At 53.4% G+C, this 20,041-nt stretch overlaps 9 protein-coding genes across 9 annotated transcripts; 5 read left to right on the top strand and 4 right to left on the bottom strand.

Moving 5' to 3' along the window:
• Positions 1 to 2,945: 2,945 nt before the first annotated feature.
• P153DRAFT_429148 (uncharacterized protein) lies at positions 2,946 to 4,540 on the top strand (the record flags this gene model as incomplete). Its single annotated transcript, XM_033672755.1, has 4 exons — positions 2,946 to 3,264; positions 3,318 to 3,539; positions 3,599 to 3,978; positions 4,025 to 4,540. Exons 2-4 carry the CDS (start codon positions 3,395 to 3,397, stop codon positions 4,538 to 4,540), a joined length of 1,041 nt encoding a protein of 346 aa, XP_033526294.1. The 5' UTR covers positions 2,946 to 3,264; positions 3,318 to 3,394.
• Positions 4,541 to 4,890: 350 nt separating this feature from the next.
• On the bottom strand, positions 4,891 to 6,209 carry P153DRAFT_382796 (uncharacterized protein; the record flags this gene model as incomplete). Its single annotated transcript, XM_033670182.1, has 2 exons — positions 4,891 to 5,221; positions 5,272 to 6,209. The coding sequence occupies 2 exons, from the start codon at positions 6,207 to 6,209 to the stop codon at positions 4,891 to 4,893; spliced, it is 1,269 nt and encodes a 422-aa protein (XP_033526293.1).
• Positions 6,210 to 6,647: 438 nt separating this feature from the next.
• On the bottom strand, positions 6,648 to 8,780 carry P153DRAFT_334207 (uncharacterized protein; the record flags this gene model as incomplete). Its single annotated transcript, XM_033665599.1, has 4 exons — positions 6,648 to 7,810; positions 7,858 to 8,496; positions 8,546 to 8,661; positions 8,713 to 8,780. 4 exons carry the CDS (start codon positions 8,778 to 8,780, stop codon positions 6,840 to 6,842), a joined length of 1,794 nt encoding a protein of 597 aa, XP_033526292.1. The 3' UTR covers positions 6,648 to 6,839.
• On the bottom strand, positions 8,771 to 9,596 carry P153DRAFT_334204 (glucocorticoid receptor-like (DNA-binding domain); the record flags this gene model as incomplete). Its single annotated transcript, XM_033665598.1, has 3 exons — positions 8,771 to 9,206; positions 9,259 to 9,430; positions 9,487 to 9,596. 3 exons carry the CDS (start codon positions 9,594 to 9,596, stop codon positions 9,144 to 9,146), a joined length of 345 nt encoding a protein of 114 aa, XP_033526291.1. The 3' UTR covers positions 8,771 to 9,143.
• A 297-nt stretch (positions 9,597 to 9,893) lies between these two features.
• Positions 9,894 to 11,986, top strand: P153DRAFT_373757 (uncharacterized protein; the record flags this gene model as incomplete). Its single annotated transcript, XM_033669477.1, has 4 exons — positions 9,894 to 10,050; positions 10,099 to 10,459; positions 10,510 to 10,939; positions 11,009 to 11,986. 4 exons carry the CDS (start codon positions 9,894 to 9,896, stop codon positions 11,984 to 11,986), a joined length of 1,926 nt encoding a protein of 641 aa, XP_033526290.1.
• Positions 11,987 to 13,209: 1,223 nt separating this feature from the next.
• Positions 13,210 to 14,167, top strand: P153DRAFT_284434 (phosphoadenosine phosphosulfate reductase; the record flags this gene model as incomplete). Its single annotated transcript, XM_033663325.1, has 2 exons — positions 13,210 to 13,375; positions 13,428 to 14,167. The coding sequence occupies 2 exons, from the start codon at positions 13,210 to 13,212 to the stop codon at positions 14,165 to 14,167; spliced, it is 906 nt and encodes a 301-aa protein (XP_033526289.1).
• Positions 14,168 to 14,846: 679 nt separating this feature from the next.
• Positions 14,847 to 16,763, top strand: P153DRAFT_373755 (ATP-sulfurylase; the record flags this gene model as incomplete). Its single annotated transcript, XM_033669476.1, has 3 exons — positions 14,847 to 15,015; positions 15,153 to 16,070; positions 16,123 to 16,763. The coding sequence occupies 3 exons, from the start codon at positions 14,847 to 14,849 to the stop codon at positions 16,761 to 16,763; spliced, it is 1,728 nt and encodes a 575-aa protein (XP_033526288.1).
• A 145-nt stretch (positions 16,764 to 16,908) lies between these two features.
• On the bottom strand, positions 16,909 to 18,572 carry P153DRAFT_334192 (SET domain-containing protein). Its single transcript, XM_033665597.1, has 2 exons — positions 18,236 to 18,572; positions 16,909 to 18,185 (listed from the first exon to the last, which is right to left on the bottom strand). Exons 1-2 carry the CDS (start codon positions 18,374 to 18,376, stop codon positions 17,058 to 17,060), a joined length of 1,269 nt encoding a protein of 422 aa, XP_033526287.1. The 5' UTR covers positions 18,377 to 18,572; the 3' UTR covers positions 16,909 to 17,057.
• Positions 18,573 to 18,703: 131 nt separating this feature from the next.
• Positions 18,704 to 19,692, top strand: P153DRAFT_364379 (ubiquinone biosynthesis protein COQ4, mitochondrial). Its single transcript, XM_033667587.1, has 2 exons — positions 18,704 to 18,932; positions 18,983 to 19,692. The coding sequence occupies exons 1-2, from the start codon at positions 18,719 to 18,721 to the stop codon at positions 19,639 to 19,641; spliced, it is 873 nt and encodes a 290-aa protein (XP_033526286.1). The 5' UTR covers positions 18,704 to 18,718; the 3' UTR covers positions 19,642 to 19,692.
• The last annotated feature ends 349 nt before the right edge of the window (positions 19,693 to 20,041 follow it).

The following is a 20,041-nucleotide window of genomic DNA, read 5'->3' as shown; positions in this document are numbered from 1 at the left end:
TTGAGGGCGTTGAAGATCTCGCAGGCACTGGCTTCACAGGTCGCGATCAGCCGCGTACGGCGTGATAAAGGCCGCTGTCCACCTGTCGACTCGCTGCGATCCGAGTGCCACAACCAGGCGAGCAGCAAGTCGGAGTGCACCCAAGTTGTATCGTGATGAGCTCGATGACTTCTCATCCTGTGAGTCAACGTCGAGGACGATGAGCCTGCGGTTGTTCCGGCACGCACCTCGGAGCAGCCTAGCAAAGTTGTTTCCATTTTGGAGGGCGCGGCGGACAGCATCAGAGAAGGGCGTGTTCTCCCTCGCAGCGGCGCCGGCACCAAGGCTCATCTCATTAGCGTAGAATGTCGCGTTGGAGAAGTTGAAGAGCTCGCGGACCTGGCGGTAGTTGAATCGGCACGGCATCTGCTCGACGACGGGGTTGGCGGCCGCCCAGAGCTCCAGGATCGACCGCTCTAGGAAGGTTCCAAGCGGGTTCTGCTTCGACTGCATTGACTTGCAGATGTGGGCGAGCTGTCTGACATCTCCAGCAATGCCCACAAGCGGCACATCTCCAAATGGGAGCAGGGCGTGGATGGCGTCGAGGGGGTTCATGGTTGAGGCCTCGTCGATGAAGATCAGGTCAGGCTTGTAGCCCAGTGCTGCTACCTGCAGAGCCATGGCAGCGCTCGTTGCGACCATGGTGGCTTGCCCCAGCGCCTTTGCGGCCAGATAGTCCCGCGTCTTCTCGACGTACTGCCTCAGTGCCACGTCAACGGCGGTGTTGCTGTGCGCAATGACGAGGACCTTCAGGCCGAGCAGCCCAAAGCAGAGCCAGGTCTTGCTCTCCGTCGTCGTCTTGCCGCATCCTTCGTAGCCAGTGAGGACGGCGAGCCCGCCATCGACGCCAGCCAGCATCTTCCGGGGGACGTTGGTGATTTCTTGGTCTGAGAACATTGGCGCATATCTGTTCAGGTCTTGGACCTTTGTCCACGGAGGGCGGGTTGGGACTGACTTCTTCTCACGGAAGATGTGGTATGCTGCCCATTCGCGAGCCTCGTCGTCGAAGTCGTCTTCGCGCGCTGCGAGGAAGTTGGACTGCGGGCCGCGGTTGAGCATTGGCATGCTGTGCCTGAGCGCAAGTAGCTCCTTGAGGAACATGAGGTTCTCGGAGACATAGGCCCACTTGCCGTCGGGAATGCGGACGTGGACGATGATGTCGGTGGCCTCGTCGAGCAAGGCTGCCGTGAAAGTATGAACCGGGCCGTGAAGGCCCCGGTTGGTGGTGTCCTGTTTGTATACACACCAGGTGCGGCGAGCATCGTCGCTCGGCCACAGCTGCATGTGGATGCGGAAGAGCTTGTTGATCATCTGGGGCGACTTCCCTTCGGCAGTGGCTTGCTGACGCCACTCGCCTGTGTCGTTCACACTCCAGGATGTTGCACTGGCGTAGACGTTGGCGTACTCGGACGTGTACTGCTGGCGGCCGACAGTGCTCTCCGTCAGCTCGATGACGGCGATGTTCTTGAGGTAGTCGGGGTCGAAGCTGAGCAAATCGTCGTGTTCACCACTCACGCTCGACTTCAGCCGCAGATTGACAAGCGGGCGTTGCGTGTGCACCGACAGTGTCAGCACGCTGTTGCTCTTGCTCAGGGTATGGACTGACCCAAGCGGTTTCGCCTGGACATTTGTGGTGGGCACCGTCACAATGCACTGGATGTTGCCGAGGGGTTTGGTGTCTTTCCAGGTGGTCGTCGCCCGGCCCAGCGCTTGTTTGCGTGCTTCCAGTAACACATCTTTGCCGGCAGGCTGCTCGAACCATGCTAGGAGGCGCTCCAGCAGCTTGAGGGGCATGGTAGAGTCTGATGGCAGCCATTGCCAGGACGGAGGTGAGTGGAGGTGGGTAGAAGTGGGTGGAAGTGGGTGGAAGTGGATGGAGGTGAGTAGAGATAAGTTAGAAGTGAGTGGAGGTGAGATGGAGGTGAGTAGAGGTGAGGCAGTGTTTAAAAGGAGCTGGCCTTGGCACCGGTGTTCAAGTGAAGTGACATACAAAATGTGCAAGACACTCTAGGCTCCAGGCAAGGCAAGACCGATATTCAGACTGCCGTGAGAGGCTGAACGAATACAGCTTTGATTAATGAGGGCGTGAACGTAATTATAAAATCATAGAAGAGAGGAGGGTGATCGTTGCCCATGAGTTGCGTTGCAGCTCATTTTGAGGAAGTAGACTGGTATATGAGTCAAATTGTCCGCCCGGACTGAAATTACGTGAATCGTGAGTAGTAAGGATGAGATGAAGCAGGCAATACAGCAATACATAATTTGCCTTCACCTTGGAAATTGCACTGGAAATCATCAACTTCACCTCGCCGTCCAGAAGTCTCTCGGCAAACCCCCTCTACTCTACGTCAACCCACTGATCGCCTTCCTCTCGCTTACCACCTCCATCCCCATCTCCATAATCACAGTCGACAGCACCACCAGCACACTCGTACCCGCCGTCGTGGCAGTACCTGACACCTAATATCACTGCCCCGCCATTCTCCCAACCGGTAAGATCAACTCCCAGCACTCGTTTGTCCCAAGCTCACTCTTTGCTTGAGTTACCACTTCCGCTACTCTGCCGCTTCTCTAGCTGGTCAGCATCCGATATCACCTTTCAGCCTACCCTGCCCTGTGGCTCACCCTCGTAGCAGCTCTAACCACCCTCTCCTCGACATGGACATCGAGCCATAGCGGCTTCCTGAGATAGAGCGCCGCGCCATTCACGTAGTTCACTATGCCGCCAAGTTCTGGGTTCAATGGGAGAGGAAGACGCCAGCGCAGCGCCAGGAAGTGAGCACTGTGAGAAGACGAGACTTGATACATGCCAACCTCAACGAGTTCTTCGCTATGACTCCACCCGACCATTCAATTGAGAAATCTGATGGCTGGAAGAGGTTCGGCTGTAAGCCCACCCTTGGAGCAGCCTGGGACTCAGTCCTAGAATATCAAGGTGTGTTTACTGACAGCCTCGCCCAAGCGCCAGCAGGCTCCGCCCAACCGAAGCCGATGACTCTCCGGCCGTTCACCTCGACACTAATCTCACACATCCTCGTTGGAAAACTCCAGGACCCAAATGACGAACCCAACCCACCCTTTGTCTACGCCACTCTGACGAAGGACGATGTCATTATGTGGCGGACGTGAGCGGGCATCGAAAAGCCGGAGCAGTGCGCGATCTTCACACACGACAACCAGGCCAGTATTCGTGTACCTGCCGAGAAGCGTCGGGGCGATATCGATGTAAGTGAATCTTGTCCACAGTCATTCTGACCTTCGAGCTAACGAGCACAAAGGAGCCAGACTCGCAATTCAAAAGGGGTAAATCCTGGCCGACGAAGTCGAACTCTTGGAACATTGCACCAAGAGCAACATGTCGGCCCTTGACTATGCAGTCATGCTTGGGTTCTCGAGTGGGGTTGAACAGGCTCAAGCTGCGCAAGCCAAGCAGAACATACAGCAGAACCGGACCGCCCTGCAGCAAAAGATGGCGCGATGGATGCAAGGTGTCCGCGGCGGTCCGTTCGAAGACGAGCGTTTTCGACCCACAATGCTCGCGCGGCAGCATCTTGGCTAGTATTCCACCACCTGATTTCACATGCTGGTGCCACCGACGACAACGTTGACCTCTTCCTGTTCGACAAATGCATGTACATGGGCAACACCAAGACGTGGAACCTGAGCATCAGGATTGATGACGACGTCTCTTCGATTTGGCTCGGTGGTTGGACTCGCACGACACACCAGCATCTCAGGGGCCCATTCTACCACCGCCTTGCTGGACAGGAGATATACACCATAGCCAATCTCCCAGCATTGGCTGCGCTACACCCAGTCACTGCCGGCAACTTCGACACGATTCCTGCGAAGCCCGAGTTTGCCGCCGAAGAGACTGTTCAGGTTTTCTACGGTGATGTTGTGAAGAACATCCCGATCAACCAGCTCACGGCAAACATGGTGTATGTCCAGATACCCATCACTACCACTAGGTGGGATGATGCAGGCAGACGACATCAAGCAGGACGTCAAAGAAGCAGTAGCAGAAGCTTCAACTGCTTCAAACTTATCGGTTGCTGGGGTCCACAACGAGATAACAAAGCTGTCTGGAGAGCTGTCAGCGCTCAAGTCATACTTCGAGGTGCGGGCAGAGCGCTCCTTAACGCCACCAGCAAAACGGCGGCACATTGATTCTGGTATAACCACGGAGCTGGACTACTCCGGACTTAAATTTTTGCACGGCGAAGAGGTAGTACCAAATGCGGAGGTACTGGCACTCGTCAGAGACGAGGCGAGAGCTTTTATTGAGCTTCATGGCGCCAGATTCCCTGCAGGTGTACCATTCGACGGTTGTCTTACCCAGACAGTACTCGGCAAAAAAGCAAAGGGGTACCGACGGAATGATCCAGTTGGGCAATACGCGTGCAACAACTGCCGGGTTGAATCAAGAGTCTGCATGAGAAGTAGTGCAACTGATTACCATGCAGTTAGTCAAGGGTCGTCCATGAGAAGGTGGAAGTGAAGCACTCGAGCGTATAGATTAGATCTTCTAACTATGGTATGTGGGAAAAATGATGCACATGGCGGGAGTGGTTCTGCTCGGAAGTTCAGTGCACCAGGCTAGTTATAGTTGATTCTTTACAAACACATCTCAAGAAACATGAGTCAAATATCAGTATCTTGTGTGCTCTCTTCCAGCGTTGACAATGCAAAGGAGATGTTAAATAGTAGATTGTACGACAGAGTTGTGATGGCAGCAGAAACAGAATATTTGATACGAACTACTGTAGTTTTGGATGTGTTACTGCTCAACACAGACTCTTATACACCACATTTCCCAGATACCATAGTATATGATCTAGAATCAAAGTTCTACTCAGCACATTTCGCACATGCGCAATTTGTGCTCTTGAAGTTGTCCCTCCCGTACCCGATAGTGATCTCCATGCCGTCCTGAATGTCGACCAATGCGCGTAGCATGACACGAACCCTGCCGCTGATGACCTGGGTGACTATTTCTGCGCATGGATGACAGGAATGGTTGACGAGCCGGGTCCAGTTCCCAGCCTTCCCGCACTGCAGCAAGCACACTGCCGGCGCAAACAGAGCATCAGGGCGGCATATTTCCAGGACTATGCCGTACTCGACTGCAGCGTCGACCGGCAGCAGCTCTCCCGTAAACTCCCCTATGTATTCGGATCTCCTAAAGGCTATAGTCTCGCTTGATCGGGCATGGATGCAGCGGCGGCCGACGTGATAGCTGTTGGTATGGGCTTCTGAAACACAATTGACGATGCGGCGGTTGTTGCCTGTGCCGATTTGCGAGGCACAGTGGCAGTGGTCGGGCTGATTGCACATGGCGCAGCCTTGCGAGTCCTCTGGCACCCAGGTTGGATCCATTGGCCAGTCCCATTCCACCCCTGCGGTGCTTCCGCCCAGTCGTGCTCGGTGCTGTACTTGTTCTCGCGCAGATAACGATCCTGTTTGAACATTTCGATCGAAAGAGGCTGGTCGGCCGCAATGGACGTGTCCAATTCAAACTGAAACTTGAGCTCGCCCTTACAAACAAAACGCTCGATCAACGTGCCGAGCCCGCAGAGCTTCTGTATGAGCCTGCGGGTGTGTGGCTGTCGTTCAAGATACGCCGTGAACGCGGCCACCTTATCCAGGCTCATCTTCCGGACGGTGTCGTCTGACGCATAGGGTATCAATGCAAGGAGCCCTCTGCTCAGCGACGGCGATTCGCAGATGACCATCCATTTTCGGCCACGTGCCATTAGGGAGGACAAAGATCTCCGCGCGTCGGTAGTCTGGCTGGAACCCATATGGCCGAGCACTTGGTTGAGGAAGGAGGTGCTGCACCGCTCCCTTGTCCCTTTTGCCTCGACCATTTCTTTGGCAAAATGATACTCACTCAGACGTGAGACGTATGTACTGAGCGCCACATGCTTTGTTGACTGCTTAGTCTTGTTCTCGAAAAATGCAGCACGTGCTGCGTCGGCATGAGCCTGTGCGGGTCTTGCTTGTGGGAAAATGGCGGGAGTAGTATTTTTGTCCCTCGAGGCCGAAATTATAGCTAGGAAACGTTCAAACACCTCCTTGCTCAGTACTGATGCAGCCAAGCAGAACGCAGCATCGTTGGCGTTAGATTCACTGAAGTCCAGGCCGGACTGGAGGTCCAGTTCTTGCATCGTCGCGATGCGGCGACCGTGGGAAGCATTTGCCCCGCCAGACTTTCGACGCTTCGCCTTGGGCGCAATGGCGTCTGGGCCTCGCTTTCGCCCACGCACGAGGCGCTGTAAGTTTCCAAATGCCTTGCCTTGGAGGTGGCTGGCACATGGCCCAACTGTTCCTCTTCCACAAAGTTAGATCAGCAGCTTGCAGTAATTGTAAGTGTTACGTACGAGCGTGCTGGTAGTGTCGTAAGCCGTGGTGATGGGGATAGAGGTGGTGAGCGAGAGAAAGGCGTGCAGCGAGTTTATATAGACGAGCGGGGTTTTGCCAAGAGATTTTTGGACCGCGGAGTGAAGGTGGCCCTTTCCGAGGTGATTTCCAAAGTGAGTTCTTTGCTTTGTAAGCAGCTCTATTCTGACAAAGAAGGCACGGCAGAAGGATATAACTTATGTCTCAGGGCGTACATTCTATTGAAGAGATAGAAGATGTTGTCTTCACCGCCAAGGAAGTGAAGAGGACGCAGTCACCATCTGCCAATGGAATTACCAGAGCATCATGAAAGATAATAGCCTCCCCAACCAGCGTACTCCCTACTTACGCCATGATTTCACCATAACATCCACGTCCATTCCCACCTCACCTCCTCCTCAATCCTTCTCCAACTTTCCCAACTCCTCCTCCACCGTACCCCCCAAACCCACCGCCTTCAACAACTCGCTATCAACCATAGTCCCTGCAAACGGCACCTTGGGCCCCTCCGTCAACGTCGTCCAATTCTGGCGCTTCTCCAGCGCCTCACCGGCCCTGAGCCCCCCACTCGCAAGCGCCGTGGTCTCGAGCACCTCAATCGCACGCTCCTTGTCCTGAATCCTCTTGGCCAGTTTCTCGCGTCCGGGCGCAAGTTCGGCTACATTCATTGGACATGCAGCAAGTGCGTCGCGCATCTCAGCGAGGATCTCCCGCGCCGTGTCGAGCTCCTGCTGCTCGGGCGTGGTTGCTGCGGGGAGGGAATGGAAGTCCATGGACGTGGCATCGTCGGCGGAGAGCACGAGAGGGTTGTCGGGCGTGGGTTGCGGAGCGGTAGTGTGTAGTCTGAAGAGCGGGTTACGGTAGTGCTCTGGGTTTTGGGCGACGGACTCGAAGAAGGAGAGAATGGCGTGTTGGACGGCAGGGTTGGTCAGGACGCATTCTCCGACCGAGTTCGAGCCGCCGCCAAAGGTGGGACTGACGACTGATGAAGTGTCCGGCCAGGCGGAGTACGTGTCGGTAGGAGTTGCGGTGGTAGGCTTGTCCGTCTTGGACGGTGTCACGGTGAGTGCTAGACGATGTAGGGCTTTGGTGATGCCGGATATAGGCCTTGGTCCTGCTGGGACGTTTTCGTGCCAACTAACGTGTTCGTCTGGCGGCGAAGCATCATGAGGTGGGCTATCCGTCTTGTTTTCATCATAACCAGCTGGTAGCTCGGTGCAATGCGTCGGATCACACGTAATGTCGCTGTACTTCCACTGTCGAGTACGCTGGTGCAGAAGAGCCTTGAGCTGCGGGTTGGTGATCTGCGACTCGTCGATGAGGGAGTGGATGAGCGCCATTGCGGTGATGCGAGAACCATACTTCTCGACTAAGTTTGTTAGTTCCCGCATGGAAGAACAAGGAAAGGAGACTCACAGTTTTCTGCAAGGATATCCAAAACATCGTCTGTGCCGCCCTCAATCGCAAGAACATACACCTCCGCGTCAGGTGCAACACGATCTGGGTTGCAGAGCACCTCGTCAAACACTGACTTGATGTGCTCTTGCGGGTTCGTGTGGCCTTTCACGCGATTCTCCTCATCGTGAATCCGGATCGCATCGTGCGCCACAGACTTCCGGGGGAGCGCTGACCAGCTGCGCAAAGTCATAGCCTGGTTGAACTTATGCGAGTAGAGTAACTGGCCTGTGTTCAAGACGACCAAGCCAGGAACATCACCATCATCCACAGTATCGTAGCCGTCTGTGGAGATGTGCTCGAACTTGGCAGTATCGTCGTTGTCGGCTGAACGCTTGATGATCTCCTTGACCAAGTTGACGATAGATCCGCCGTTCACGCCCAGCTCACGCTGTAGCTGCCGGTATGCTAAGATACCCAAGTCTTGCGTGGAATCGTTGATCAGCACGATGATGCGCTTGCGGGACTTGAGAACTTCAGGCGGTGGGGCTAGAATTGGAATGTGTGGTCCGTCAGGCTTGACAGTGGTGAAGTTAGGGAGGTAGATGTGGCGGATACCGAGCGCAGAGAGACGCAATCCTACTTCTTCGCGCGAGCAAGCTATGGTGTTGTTAGGTGGTGTTTGTGAAATGGCTGAAAATCAGTTCACCTTGCATTGCTTCTCGCCGCACCTCGTTGACTCGATCATTGTTCGTAGCATGAAAGATGTATTCCTTGTCAGGCGCCTCGATCATGCGGATGTTACCTACGTCATTGACGAAGAAACTACACAGTGTGAGTCAAGATCGCTGGTGGTGGATACAGTAGTATTCTCACCCCAATGCCTTGAGGTTGGCAGGGAAAGACGGGTCTGGCTCTATGCTGTTCTCGATCCGGCGGAACATGTCGGGGAGGCTTGACGGTGGGAAAGGTGACTGGATGTTCCAGGTCTTGTATCACTCTAGAGTTGTTGATGCGAGACTTGCATGAGTCCAGTGTTGTCGTCGAATGCGAGAGTATCGGAGTTGTCAATTTGCTGAGTGGGGCATGTTTGTTTGCGTCCGGGAGCCCCGTTTTTACCTACCGTGAGCGGTGAGTGTCCGGTGAGGGCAAACTGGGAGAGAAGGAGCGTTGGTGAAGTCGAAATCTGGAAACAAGAACGACCTTTCCAATTCCACATGTACGATCCGACACGAACGCCGCCCAATGCTGATATATTGTCTCATCATAATGTACACGTTCTACAGATTCTGCACACCACGATCTGTCTACCAACTCGCCTTCCTCACACCCGGCAAGTTCCCGGCAAGCGCGTTGATTCGGAATTGGTACTGGGGCAATGTTAGCCTCATGTGTCCTACGAACAAGCTCATTGTAGCATACTCTTCCAAGCCTGAAGTCGCTGAATACACCGCGTCCCTTCCCTCCCATTATGCACCTGTTCTTGATCTGTGTGAACCTCGTGTAGCAGTGCATCTCGGACAGCTGGAGCTGGGCTTGGGCGCGGACTCGCTGCGGTAGCGTGGTATTCCGGATGATGTATCGCAGAGCTTGTCTATGCGCACGTATTGTAAGCCGCTGTTTGCGCGGAGGAGCTGGGAGAGCGCATACCGTTCAGGCTCGTTCTCGGCGTACACCTTCCGCTTCGTGTGGTCGCGAATATTGCGGATCTTGGTGAAGCAGCCGATATCGAGCTTCTTTGCGGCGCGGAATTGAGACATGACGGCGACTGACTGACTGCAATTGGCAGCGAGCAGAATGTTGATGGAACGATGAGGTTGAGGGTGCCAAGCATCGTGGGATGACAGGGATCATCCGCCGCCACCAATGAACCACTTGCGTGAACCACAAGATCTTGATGATAGAACTTTCACCGTGGCACAGTCATAGAAATCTGAACCTATTCCGCGTTTCGTGATTACGACACTCGTTTAACCAATGCCTAGTTCATTGTTTGCAGTCTCAGCACTTCAACCACGACACCACAGAACAACAAATATACATTCATGGCAACCAGCATGTTTTCGGTAGAGGATGTGAAGGACATTCTACAGTTGCTCCCTCCGCCACAGTCAAACACTGGGTCTCTGCCTTCGCTTGTGCCTTCTGCCAGCGGTCTTGGATTAGTGACTCTGCAACAACTTCAATTTCAATTTCAGAGTCGGATGACTAAAGGTGGGCTCTTTGTGACTTCGTTCTGAGCTGTCACTGATGGAAACTCAGAAACACAACGGATACCCCTACTCTCTTTGACACTTGACCTAGATGTGGACCAAGATGTTGTCTTACAACTTGTCAGAACTCAGCGAACAATCGCTTTGCTTAGTGGAGACAGCCGCATCATCATCACAGAAAGCGAACGACAGTCAATTCATGAAGAACTGTACAGTTTGATAACGCATGGACTCGTGTCAAAATCAGATTTCGCCAAGAAGAAGGACATCGACACGGAAAGTTTGAGCTTTCTCCTTTCTGAATCAGAGGAGATAGTCGACATTGGAGAATATGTGTGTAGTGCAAGCTACGAACACAAAATCTCAGAAACTTTGGAAGACGGGCTGAGACGTTCGCTCAAAGAAACACAGTAGGTCAGCCTCAGATAGTCCTAATGACAACACAACTGACCGCGTTTAGATCTGTTGACTTTGCCCCTACCGACTTCATTTCCAAGGATACACCAGGCTCTTCGTCGATGTCACTCCAGCCTCCATCGATGTTCTTTGTACTTCGCATTCTGGATCGTGTTCTGCGAGCGCCAGATCTAGCAGAGAACTTCTATCTCCATGAACGAGAAGATAGCATCCGTTGTACGCCGAAACGACTATTAGAGCAAGAGGGAGAAGCCGTAGTTCGTGATCTGCAAACAGGAAACCTTGTATTTCTCGAGATTTCTCAATTTCGGAATAGGTTCATCTACACAACACCTAGGCATATTGCACAATATTTCGAGACTTCACCGGATGTCGAGGTCATAGATTCATATGCGATATCTAAGGTTTGGGCATCGAGTCTAGGCGACGAATGTAGGCAGACTCTGGATCGTGACGGAGTTGTAAACGTGCGAGTAAGTCATCACTACTTTCCCAATACCATCGTAGTCTAGCTATTGACACGGGCTAATCATCGCCTGTAGCAACGGCTCACTGTCCTTCCTCCCGACGTGGGGGATCGTGTGCGTCAGCAAGTGGAGCAGTTCGTCTTCAACCTCGTTCAGAAGCCCGACACGGAACTTCACCGAGTTGGCGAATATTGGTTTACAGAAGACGGTTACATCAATCACAAAGACAGAATACTCTCAATTGCTGCAGCAGATGCCAATTTTCAGTGGCAACAACTGACCGACAGCCCAGAAAAGGAGGTCAAATTTAGTCTGTCCAACATTACCACAGCGATTACCGACAACGAACCTGTCTTGCGTGCTTTGGTCCAGGAGAGATCTGTAGAAAAGGCAGCTGAGGAGTGCTTCTGGAATACAGTATCTAATCGAGAATCCGAAAACGAGGCCGAGTTCTCGATATCCTGGAATGAACGGGTAGTACTACGAACTTACGTATACAACCAAGGTTTAGACGCGGTCGGAGATCAGAAACTACGCGACCAGCTTGCAGAGCTCTTCGCAGCCTATGCACAGAAAGAACTCATACCAGATGCTATTACTAAAGCTCGTTCAAACGGCCTCATGATGAGCCGAAAAACACGAAAGAACGTCCAGAAGCTCGAAAGCCGATTGAGTACTGAGAAGATGGATACGTCAACCATTGTGATTGCCGTCAACAAGTTCAACAAAAAGCAGTCCATCGAAGCTCCGGGTGCTTCATCACTAGAAGAATCGAAAAAGACCATGGTTCTCGACATGACCCGACGCATGCAGAAGCAGAAGAAGTCTGACGGCCCTGTACTCTTCCTGACACTGGTCGTCCTACTATTCGCGAAGCATCATCCTGGAGTGGTGTATGCGACGGGCAAGTTCGCACCCAAGTTGCTCAAGCAATTGAAGAGCGTATTGGAGCCAGTGCAGTATGAACAGCTAGAGAAGTGGAAGGAAGCAGCCAAAACGGGCACATTGAGTGCAGAGGACAGAGATGAGATGAAGAAGATAGCGGAGGTATGAACAGTCTCGCGTTGGTCTACTTCAACATCACGCGTGCTCACGCGGTGAACATGAGCTTGTTGTGGAAGTCGAAACCGAATGGCCATTGCTCCTAAGGGATCGGTCCAAGAACATGGCACAGACATGAGATTAGGAATTCTCGACCAGAAAATGAAGCTTTCTCATGCCATAATCGTCTCCGTATCTGTGCTGTATGGACTTCATGCCCGACTGAGAACAATGCATGTGAGCTATGCTCTGTAAGGTATCGCGCGCTTTTGTGATCCTCGACGACACGAGAGAACCGCCACTCTCTCTCCACAAAGATCAACAACGGCCAATGTTTCAAGATAGCCAATTTCGCGGCGCTATGTTCCGGTATCTCGAGATAATAGCCAGACAATGATCAATCGATCGAAGACACCGAGATGGGGTGATCGGGTTGCACTTCAACTACCCCTCACCTAGTTCTTCCAACGACGACAATCAATGATCCAGACACTTACGGGCAAGTCCGACACTTTATATCATACATCGATCCTCGATGCCATGCACTAAACATCACTTAGAGGTTGCTGCGCACGCAATCCTCCGCAAGACCCATAAATGCGGGCGGCCGACCAACCGACCGATCAACCGAGGCGACTCCCGACATCAGCCCTACACTGTGGCGAACGTAAAGAGTAGGTCTGTTTGACTTTAGACGACAACGCGCGACGGTGGCGGGATCAATGAAACAACAAGAGTCAGTGATCAGTAACGCATTGTCATCATGACTTGTGTTTGCCAGAAAAGTCCGGGAGATCCGTGCGGATGACGATGATGACAATCACCGGACGATTTGCAATACAACTCATAGCCGTGAATGGGTGTAATAGCGAAGGCCAGGCACGGATTTAATATTTCACTCTACTGCCGCCACATCATTGGCGAGACCGTCTTACATAAGGTCGAAGGAGAGAAATTTGCTCGCCTTGCGGACTAGCGTGAATGGCGTGATCGCACGTCTTCACCCCCAGCTATCGCACCTTGCGGAGGAGGTTACAAAGCGGACCCGATGGCGGAGCCCAATATATACTCCAGGCCGTGTTCGACCTTCTCCATTACATCTACACCAAGGACAAGCAACTCTGTCACACGACTTTCTATTACGAAGCCACCGTAGGAGTAAAATCGCCAAAGTCTACTTGTTTGGGCTTTCTTGCACGGGCCTCGTTACTACATTCGGACTCGATACCTGAAAGATGTCGTCACAACTTTTCGAGGAGAAGAGGGCTCAGTCTCCTACTATTCGTGAGGAGTCTGGCTATGCTTCTGCTGCCTCGAGCCAGGACAGTCTGCCTGAGATCGTCTTCAGCAAGCCTCATCTCAAATACATCAACGCCCAGCTGCAACAACTTGAACCGCAGGGTGAGTGATGGTATCCACTTTGTTTGAAAACTCCTTGACTGACATGGTTCAGATATTCTCCGATGGTGCATCACTTCCCTGCCTGGTCTCTACCAGACCACAGCCTTTGGTCTGACTGGTCTTGTTACCGTGGACATGCTGTCAAAGCTTGATGGTCCCCTGAAGCACAACATCGACTTGATTTTCTTGGACACTCTCTACCACTTCAACGACACATACGCTCTTGTCGACCGTGTACGAAGGCGCTATGGAACACCCGTACACGCCTACAAGCCCGCTGGCTGCGACAACGTTGCCGAATTCACCGCAAAGCATGGCGACAAGCTCTGGGAATCGAACGACGAACTTTACGACTATCTAGCCAAGGTCGAGCCCGCTGAGCGTGCCTACTCGGAACTCCAAGTCAAGGCCGTTCTGACCGGCCGCCGACGCAGCCAAGGTGGCAAGCGCGGTGACCTCGATATCATTGAGGTCAACGAATCTGGGCTCATCAAGGTCAACCCCCTTGCCAACTGGTCATTCGCTCAGGTCAAGGAGTACGTCGACGCCCATGACGTTCCGTACAATGAGCTCCTCAACAAGGGGTACAAGAGCGTTGGCGACTGGCACTCGACTCAGCCAGTGGCTGCGGGAGAGGACGAGCGCTCGGGACGCTGGAAGGGAAAGAACAAGACCGAGTGCGGTATTCACAACCCGAAGTCTCGCTATGCTCAGTTCCTTCGCGAGCAAGAGCAGAAGCGACAACAGGAGGACTTGACCAACGCGTTGCAAAAAGTCTCTTTGGGCGTGTAGATGCTGAGTCATTTCGGTTTTGTGTTTTTTCTTGAATTTTTCTGAGCATTAGCATTGGTGTTTGGGGTTTGGGGCCACGACATGACGTTGCATGCTGGCCGGAGCATTTGCATTTTCTTTACCACCATCAAGTCTAGACTACGGGGCCGAGATACCACCGATAGAGTCAAACGAGCCATAGTTGCTCGAAGAATGAACAAATCACATTAATCATTACTTGCAAGACGTGAACAAACAGAGGATCTTGAAATCCCCAACCATAACGTTAACCGCCGTCTCCGCAAACCCCACAGCACGAGAAGACGATTTGCAATACTCTCCACGTCACAGCCAGCAGCTCCGTCAAACGCGTGCAATTGCGCAATCGCACCCAAGATTTTGCCGACCCATACAATTGCACCCGCTTGTACCCTAGCTCTGCGGTAGAAAAGGGCAAGGAACCATGTACTTGGTATGGGGCGTCAGAGTCTGCAAATGGTGTGGGAATGGTTTAAAAAGCCGGCAACGCGCATGGTTTGATATTGCGTGATAAACGCGTCTTTTGCCCTGGAAAATCTCTCGATTCTGGCAGAGATAATATTCTTGTTCGATAGACTTTCACTCTCTCTACTATTCTCGAAATCATTATTTGAAGAATATTTAATTGTTACCGGATTCTTTATTCTACTCTTCACACACAATGGCCAACCCACCACATGGCGGAGCCCTCAAGGACTTGATCGCGCGCGATGCACCACGGAGAAAGGAACTCTTCAACGAGGCTGAGTCGCTTCCTGCGATCGTGCTGAGCGAGAGACAGCTCTGCGATTTGGAACTCATCTTGAACGGTGGATTCTCGCCGCTCGAAGGTACGTCTACTTTTTGGTGGTGAGGGTTGAACGATACCCCTCCAGACTTGCAAACTGAGTTGCCCCTCGTGTTTGCAATGTTTGCATCGAGCCAGACGTTAGACTACTCTGCGTGCCTGCTTGCTAACAACGCCCAGGCTTCCTCAACCAAAAAGACTACGACGGCGTTGTCGCCGAAAACCGCCTCGCCGATGGAAACCTCTTCTCCATGCCCATCACTCTCGATGTGTCCAAGGAGACCATCGAGGAGCTGGGTGTGAAGCCCGGAGCGCGCATTGCGCTTCGCGACTTCCGCGACGACCGCAACCTGGCCATCATCACCGTCGACGACGTATACCAGCCCGACAAGACAAAGGAGGCCAAGGAGGTCTTTGGCAGCCCAGATGACGAGACACATCCCGCGATCAAGTACCTCTTCCGCACGGCCAAGGAGTTCTACGTCGGCGGCAAGGTCGAGGCGATTGACCGTCTCGAGCACTACGACTATGTTGGTCTGCGATACACCCCCGCCGAGCTGCGTCTGCACTTCGACAAACTAGGATGGAGCAAGGTCGTCGCGTTCCAGACGAGGAACCCCATGCACCGCGCCCATCGCGAGCTCACTGTGCGTGCTGCGCGAGCCCGCCAGGCCAATGTCCTGATCCACCCCGTTGTTGGGCTCACCAAGCCCGGCGACATCGACCACTTCACACGTGTGCGTGTCTACCAGGCGTTGATGCCCCGCTACCCCAATGGAATGGCTGCGTTGGCTCTCCTGCCGCTGGCTATGCGTATGGGAGGTCCCCGTGAGGCCATCTGGCACGCCATCATCCGCAAGAACTACGGCGCTACCCACTTCATCGTTGGCCGTGACCACGCTGGCCCGGGCAAGAACTCGCAGGGCGTCGACTTCTACGGTCCGTATGACGCGCAGACAGCCGTCGAGAAGTACAGGGATGAACTGGGCATTGAGGTCGTCCCCTTCCAGCAGATGACATACCTGCCCGACTCGGACGAGTACAAGCCCAAGGACGAAGTGGCCCAGGGCGTTAAGACGCTCGATATCTCCGGCACAGGTAACCAAGTCTCCCACCTATCTTCAAACAACATGCTAATCCGTTTCGACAGAACTCCGCAAGCGTCTCCGTACTGGTCAGGAGATTCCCGAATGGTTCTCCTACCCCGAAGTCGTGCGCGTCCTCCGTGAATCACACCCTCCCCGCTCGCAACAGGGTTTCACCGTCTTCCTCACCGGCTACAACAACAGCGGTAAAGACGCCATCGCACGCGCGCTAAACGTCACCCTAAACCAGCAAGGTGGGCGTTCCGTCTCCCTCCTCCTCGGCGACACCATCCGCAGCGAGCTCTCGTCTGAGCTCGGCTTCTCGCGCCAGGACCGCGACAAGAACATTTCACGCATTGCATTTGTGGCTGCCGAGCTGACAAGAGCTGGCGCCGCCGCCATTGTCGCGCCTATCGCGCCGTTCGAGGACAGCAGGAAGGCCGCGCGCCAAACAGTCGAGCAGTACGGTAGCTTCTACCTCGTACACGTTGCGACGCCGCTCGAGTACTGCGAGAAGACGGACCGAAGGGGCATCTACAAGAAGGCGCGGAACGGGGAGATCAAGGGCTTCACCGGCGTTGATGACCCGTATGAGGTGCCTGCCAACGCTGATCTGAGCGTCGATCTGAGCACGACGAATGTCAGGACCGCGGTGCATCAGATTGTCCTGTTGCTCGAGAGCCAGGGGCTGCTTACGCAGTTGTAGGTGTTGTGCTTTTGAAAATGAGGCGGAGTTTGGGTTCGGTTGGGGGATATATGATGATGACTTTCTTAAGCTGGATGATATAGATGAGGATAGATGATGGGAATTAAACGGACTTTCATACTTCTATGCTTTTGGAAAGATTCTTGTGCTGTATGCTTGGATGGTGATGCTAGCCAACCCAGCCTCCTTCGAGTGAAGTCTTCTGTGACACATTTCTGACTACAAGCAACACATATATGGTGTTGGATATTCAGGACTCCATAGCCAAGACTAATACTGCATACCCACGTAGGCCTACCGTCCCAACTCCTCTACCGCCGCGTTAACAAGATCGCGGATCTGCCTCCACCGCCTCAGCAAGACATCCCTCTGCTCAGCCCTCACCCCCTGTGTCCCAGTCCTCTCCAAACCACTCTCTTCCATGTCCTCTTCCGACCTCGTTTCCCCATCTCCTTCCACACCCTCAAGGCGCTCCACGTCCTCCAAGATCTCCATGATCTGCCTCGAGTACTTCATCAAAACGCCGCTCAAATACCCGTTCAGCTTCCCTTGCTCTCGACTCCCGTCATCATCCCCACTCACAAACGCCGCATACCGCTTCGAGTCCAGAACAAGCAGTCTGAGCACAGCCTGCGTGCGGTGGCAAACCGTCGGACTGGCTGGGAAAAGCGTGTACTTTGCGTAAAACCCGTCTTCCTTGAGGGCGCGGACCTGGTCCTGGTCCAGCAGCGGGAGTAGCAAGTGGTCGAGGGGGATCGCATCGTTAGTATTGTCCGCGAGGATGAATCCGTATTCGACGAGGAGGAAGTCGTTTGTGTGCGGGCCGTACGAGACGAAGACTTCCTCGCCGGCTTTGTACGCGCGGTCTGCGCGCACGCTGTACCCTTTGCTGTCGTGCTGGGGGTCGCAGCCCACGTCTGAGTGGTTGAAGTAGTCCATGAAGGGGCACATGGCGTAGCAGTCGTCGGTTGTTAGGCGGGATCTTTTCTTGGGTAGTTTGGGCGACGACGTGGGTAGGTCCGGGTAGGACCAGTAGAATGTTCGCGTGTTGACTATCAGCCAGGTGTATGTGTATAGGTCTCTGGTCACGCCGGCTGCAGAAACATGGGCTCGTATGGATTGCCAGTCTTTTTCTAGCTTGGATTGCTGCGCTGTTAGGAGGAGGTGGGCTGCGTGGGGGAGGAGGTCTTGTGCGGCTTTGGGGTAGTAGAGCGGCATTGTGCTGCGGAAATCTTGCTGCGTGGGCCAGACGTCTTGCCAGAGTTGGTAATCTTTGTGAGAGGGGTCAGAGTACCATATTGCGAGAGAGGCGGCGAGTTTTCCATGGACGGTGATGTGGTCGGGTAATTTCAAGTTTTTGATCGAGGGCAGGGCGACGTGGACGAGTGAAGTGTTGCGGACGTGGACTAGCTGGTCTCCTTTCTTGAAGATTTAGTTCGAGTATGTCATGGTAGTATGTGGTGGTGACTGACTTTCAAGTCTTTTGCTGCGACGATGCCCATTCCGCGATCGACAAATCGGGCTGGTGCAATGCCGTTTATTGTGACTCCGTTCTCTTCAGCCCATTCGACGAAGCGAGTGTGTTGCTCGCCGGGATCGAGTGCTGCCGTCATGCTCTTGAAGTTTGGTATTTCGTAGATAATATCTGTGGCGCAGTCGTGTTTTGAGGTCACAAAAGTGCTTACAAAATGAAGGATATTTGAAGTGTTTGACACTTATTTACTCCCGAGAGATTAGTTGAGTGGGTAGATGTCAAGACAAATCTCAATTTATGTTAAAGATGGCAGGCTATGGCGCAATTGAGGAAAGTCGCAGAAGCACGCTTGAAGTTTGGAGTCATTGTAGTAATGATGTGCTTTTGTGAGGCTGAGTGTGGCGCTTATCGATAAAGCTGCCCATGTCCATCATGTCATGTCTTTTGGCTCCATTCACTCATTTGCTCTTCGGGTGCATCAATGGCGAGGCGTGTGCATGTACCGCAGCTACAAAGGCTATTAGCGACCTCATCCCCACGGCCAGCACTCGATGCACAGGCAACAGTTCGGTGCTTTTCCGCAGTCCACAGGCCTCGACCAAACTATGAAGGCCATATACCGCTGACGCGTCTGGAGAGACTGGGTCTGGCGTTGGGCTCAGGCATCGGAAGCTTCATAGATCCCAGACGAGGCGGTTTGTGTGACTTTTAAACCACATTCACCGCGCCTTCTCACACATTCCAGATCTCGTCGCAACCTTTGGCGAAGCTACCGCACAGCCCTACTTCATAAACAAGCTCCGCAATCGTATGCTCCTCAGCCCTACAGGTCGCCGCATACTACGAGACAGACCCCGCTTGACATCCACGTCCCTCGACATACCACGCCTTCGCAATCTTCCTTCCAACACGGTGGGCTACGCGTACGCCTACTGGTTAGATCGCGAAGGCGTGTCGCCAGATACACGAGCACACGTGCGCTACATAGACGACGAGGAGTGTGCCTATGTCATGCAACGATACCGCGAGTGTCACGATTTCTACCATGCTTTGGTTGGGTTGCCCGTGTTTCGAGAAGGCGAGGTCGCTCTGAAGGCGTTTGAATTTGCAAATACCGGCCTGCCGATGACAGGTCTCGCTGTGTTTAGCGCGTTCACGCTGAAGAGGGCCGAGTGGGGGCGCTTTTGGGATATATATGGACCCTGGGCTACGAGAAACGGGGCGCAGAGTGACGATGTGATTAATGTGTACTGGGAGGAAGAGCTGGAGACGGATGTCGATGAGTTGAGGACGAGGCTGGGGATTGAGAAGCCGCCGGACCTCAGAGCGTTGCGGAAAGAGCTACGAGAGGCAAAGAAGAAGGAGAATGAGGCCAAGGAGACCATGGCGCGGGCTGCCGTGTGAACGAACGTGTATGTATACTATTGTAAAGGCATTCAGATGTCAGTCTCCAACATCTTACTCTCCGTGAGGCTCTGTAGACGCCGGTAGTCTACTGACTAGCGTAGTGCGAGATTGCCCCTTTTAACCTTCCGTGCAAGGATCCCAGCGGACCAAGCTCGAGCTTCAGACATCAGGTCTTCGATTACATGCTGTCATAGTCCAGAAATAAGACCCTTCGCGTCAAATAAACATGAACCGTGCCAGGCGATGGCTTCTCGCAACTTACGATTTCGCAAGACGGCCGTCGCAACTCGAGACTACACACCCAACATTGGATAGACACAGAACAAATCTGTATCAAACAACACGCTAATGGGTTTTCACAGGCTGTATACTTCTGAGCTGAGAATGATTCAAAGAG

The sequence above is a fragment of the Dothidotthia symphoricarpi genome (assembly GCF_010015815.1).
Source record: "Dothidotthia symphoricarpi CBS 119687 unplaced genomic scaffold P153scaffold_5, whole genome shotgun sequence".
Taxonomy (NCBI): domain Eukaryota; kingdom Fungi; phylum Ascomycota; class Dothideomycetes; order Pleosporales; family Dothidotthiaceae; genus Dothidotthia; species Dothidotthia symphoricarpi.
The sequence above is the reverse complement of the archived record's forward strand: the minus strand, read 5'-3'. Positions and strand labels throughout refer to the sequence as shown.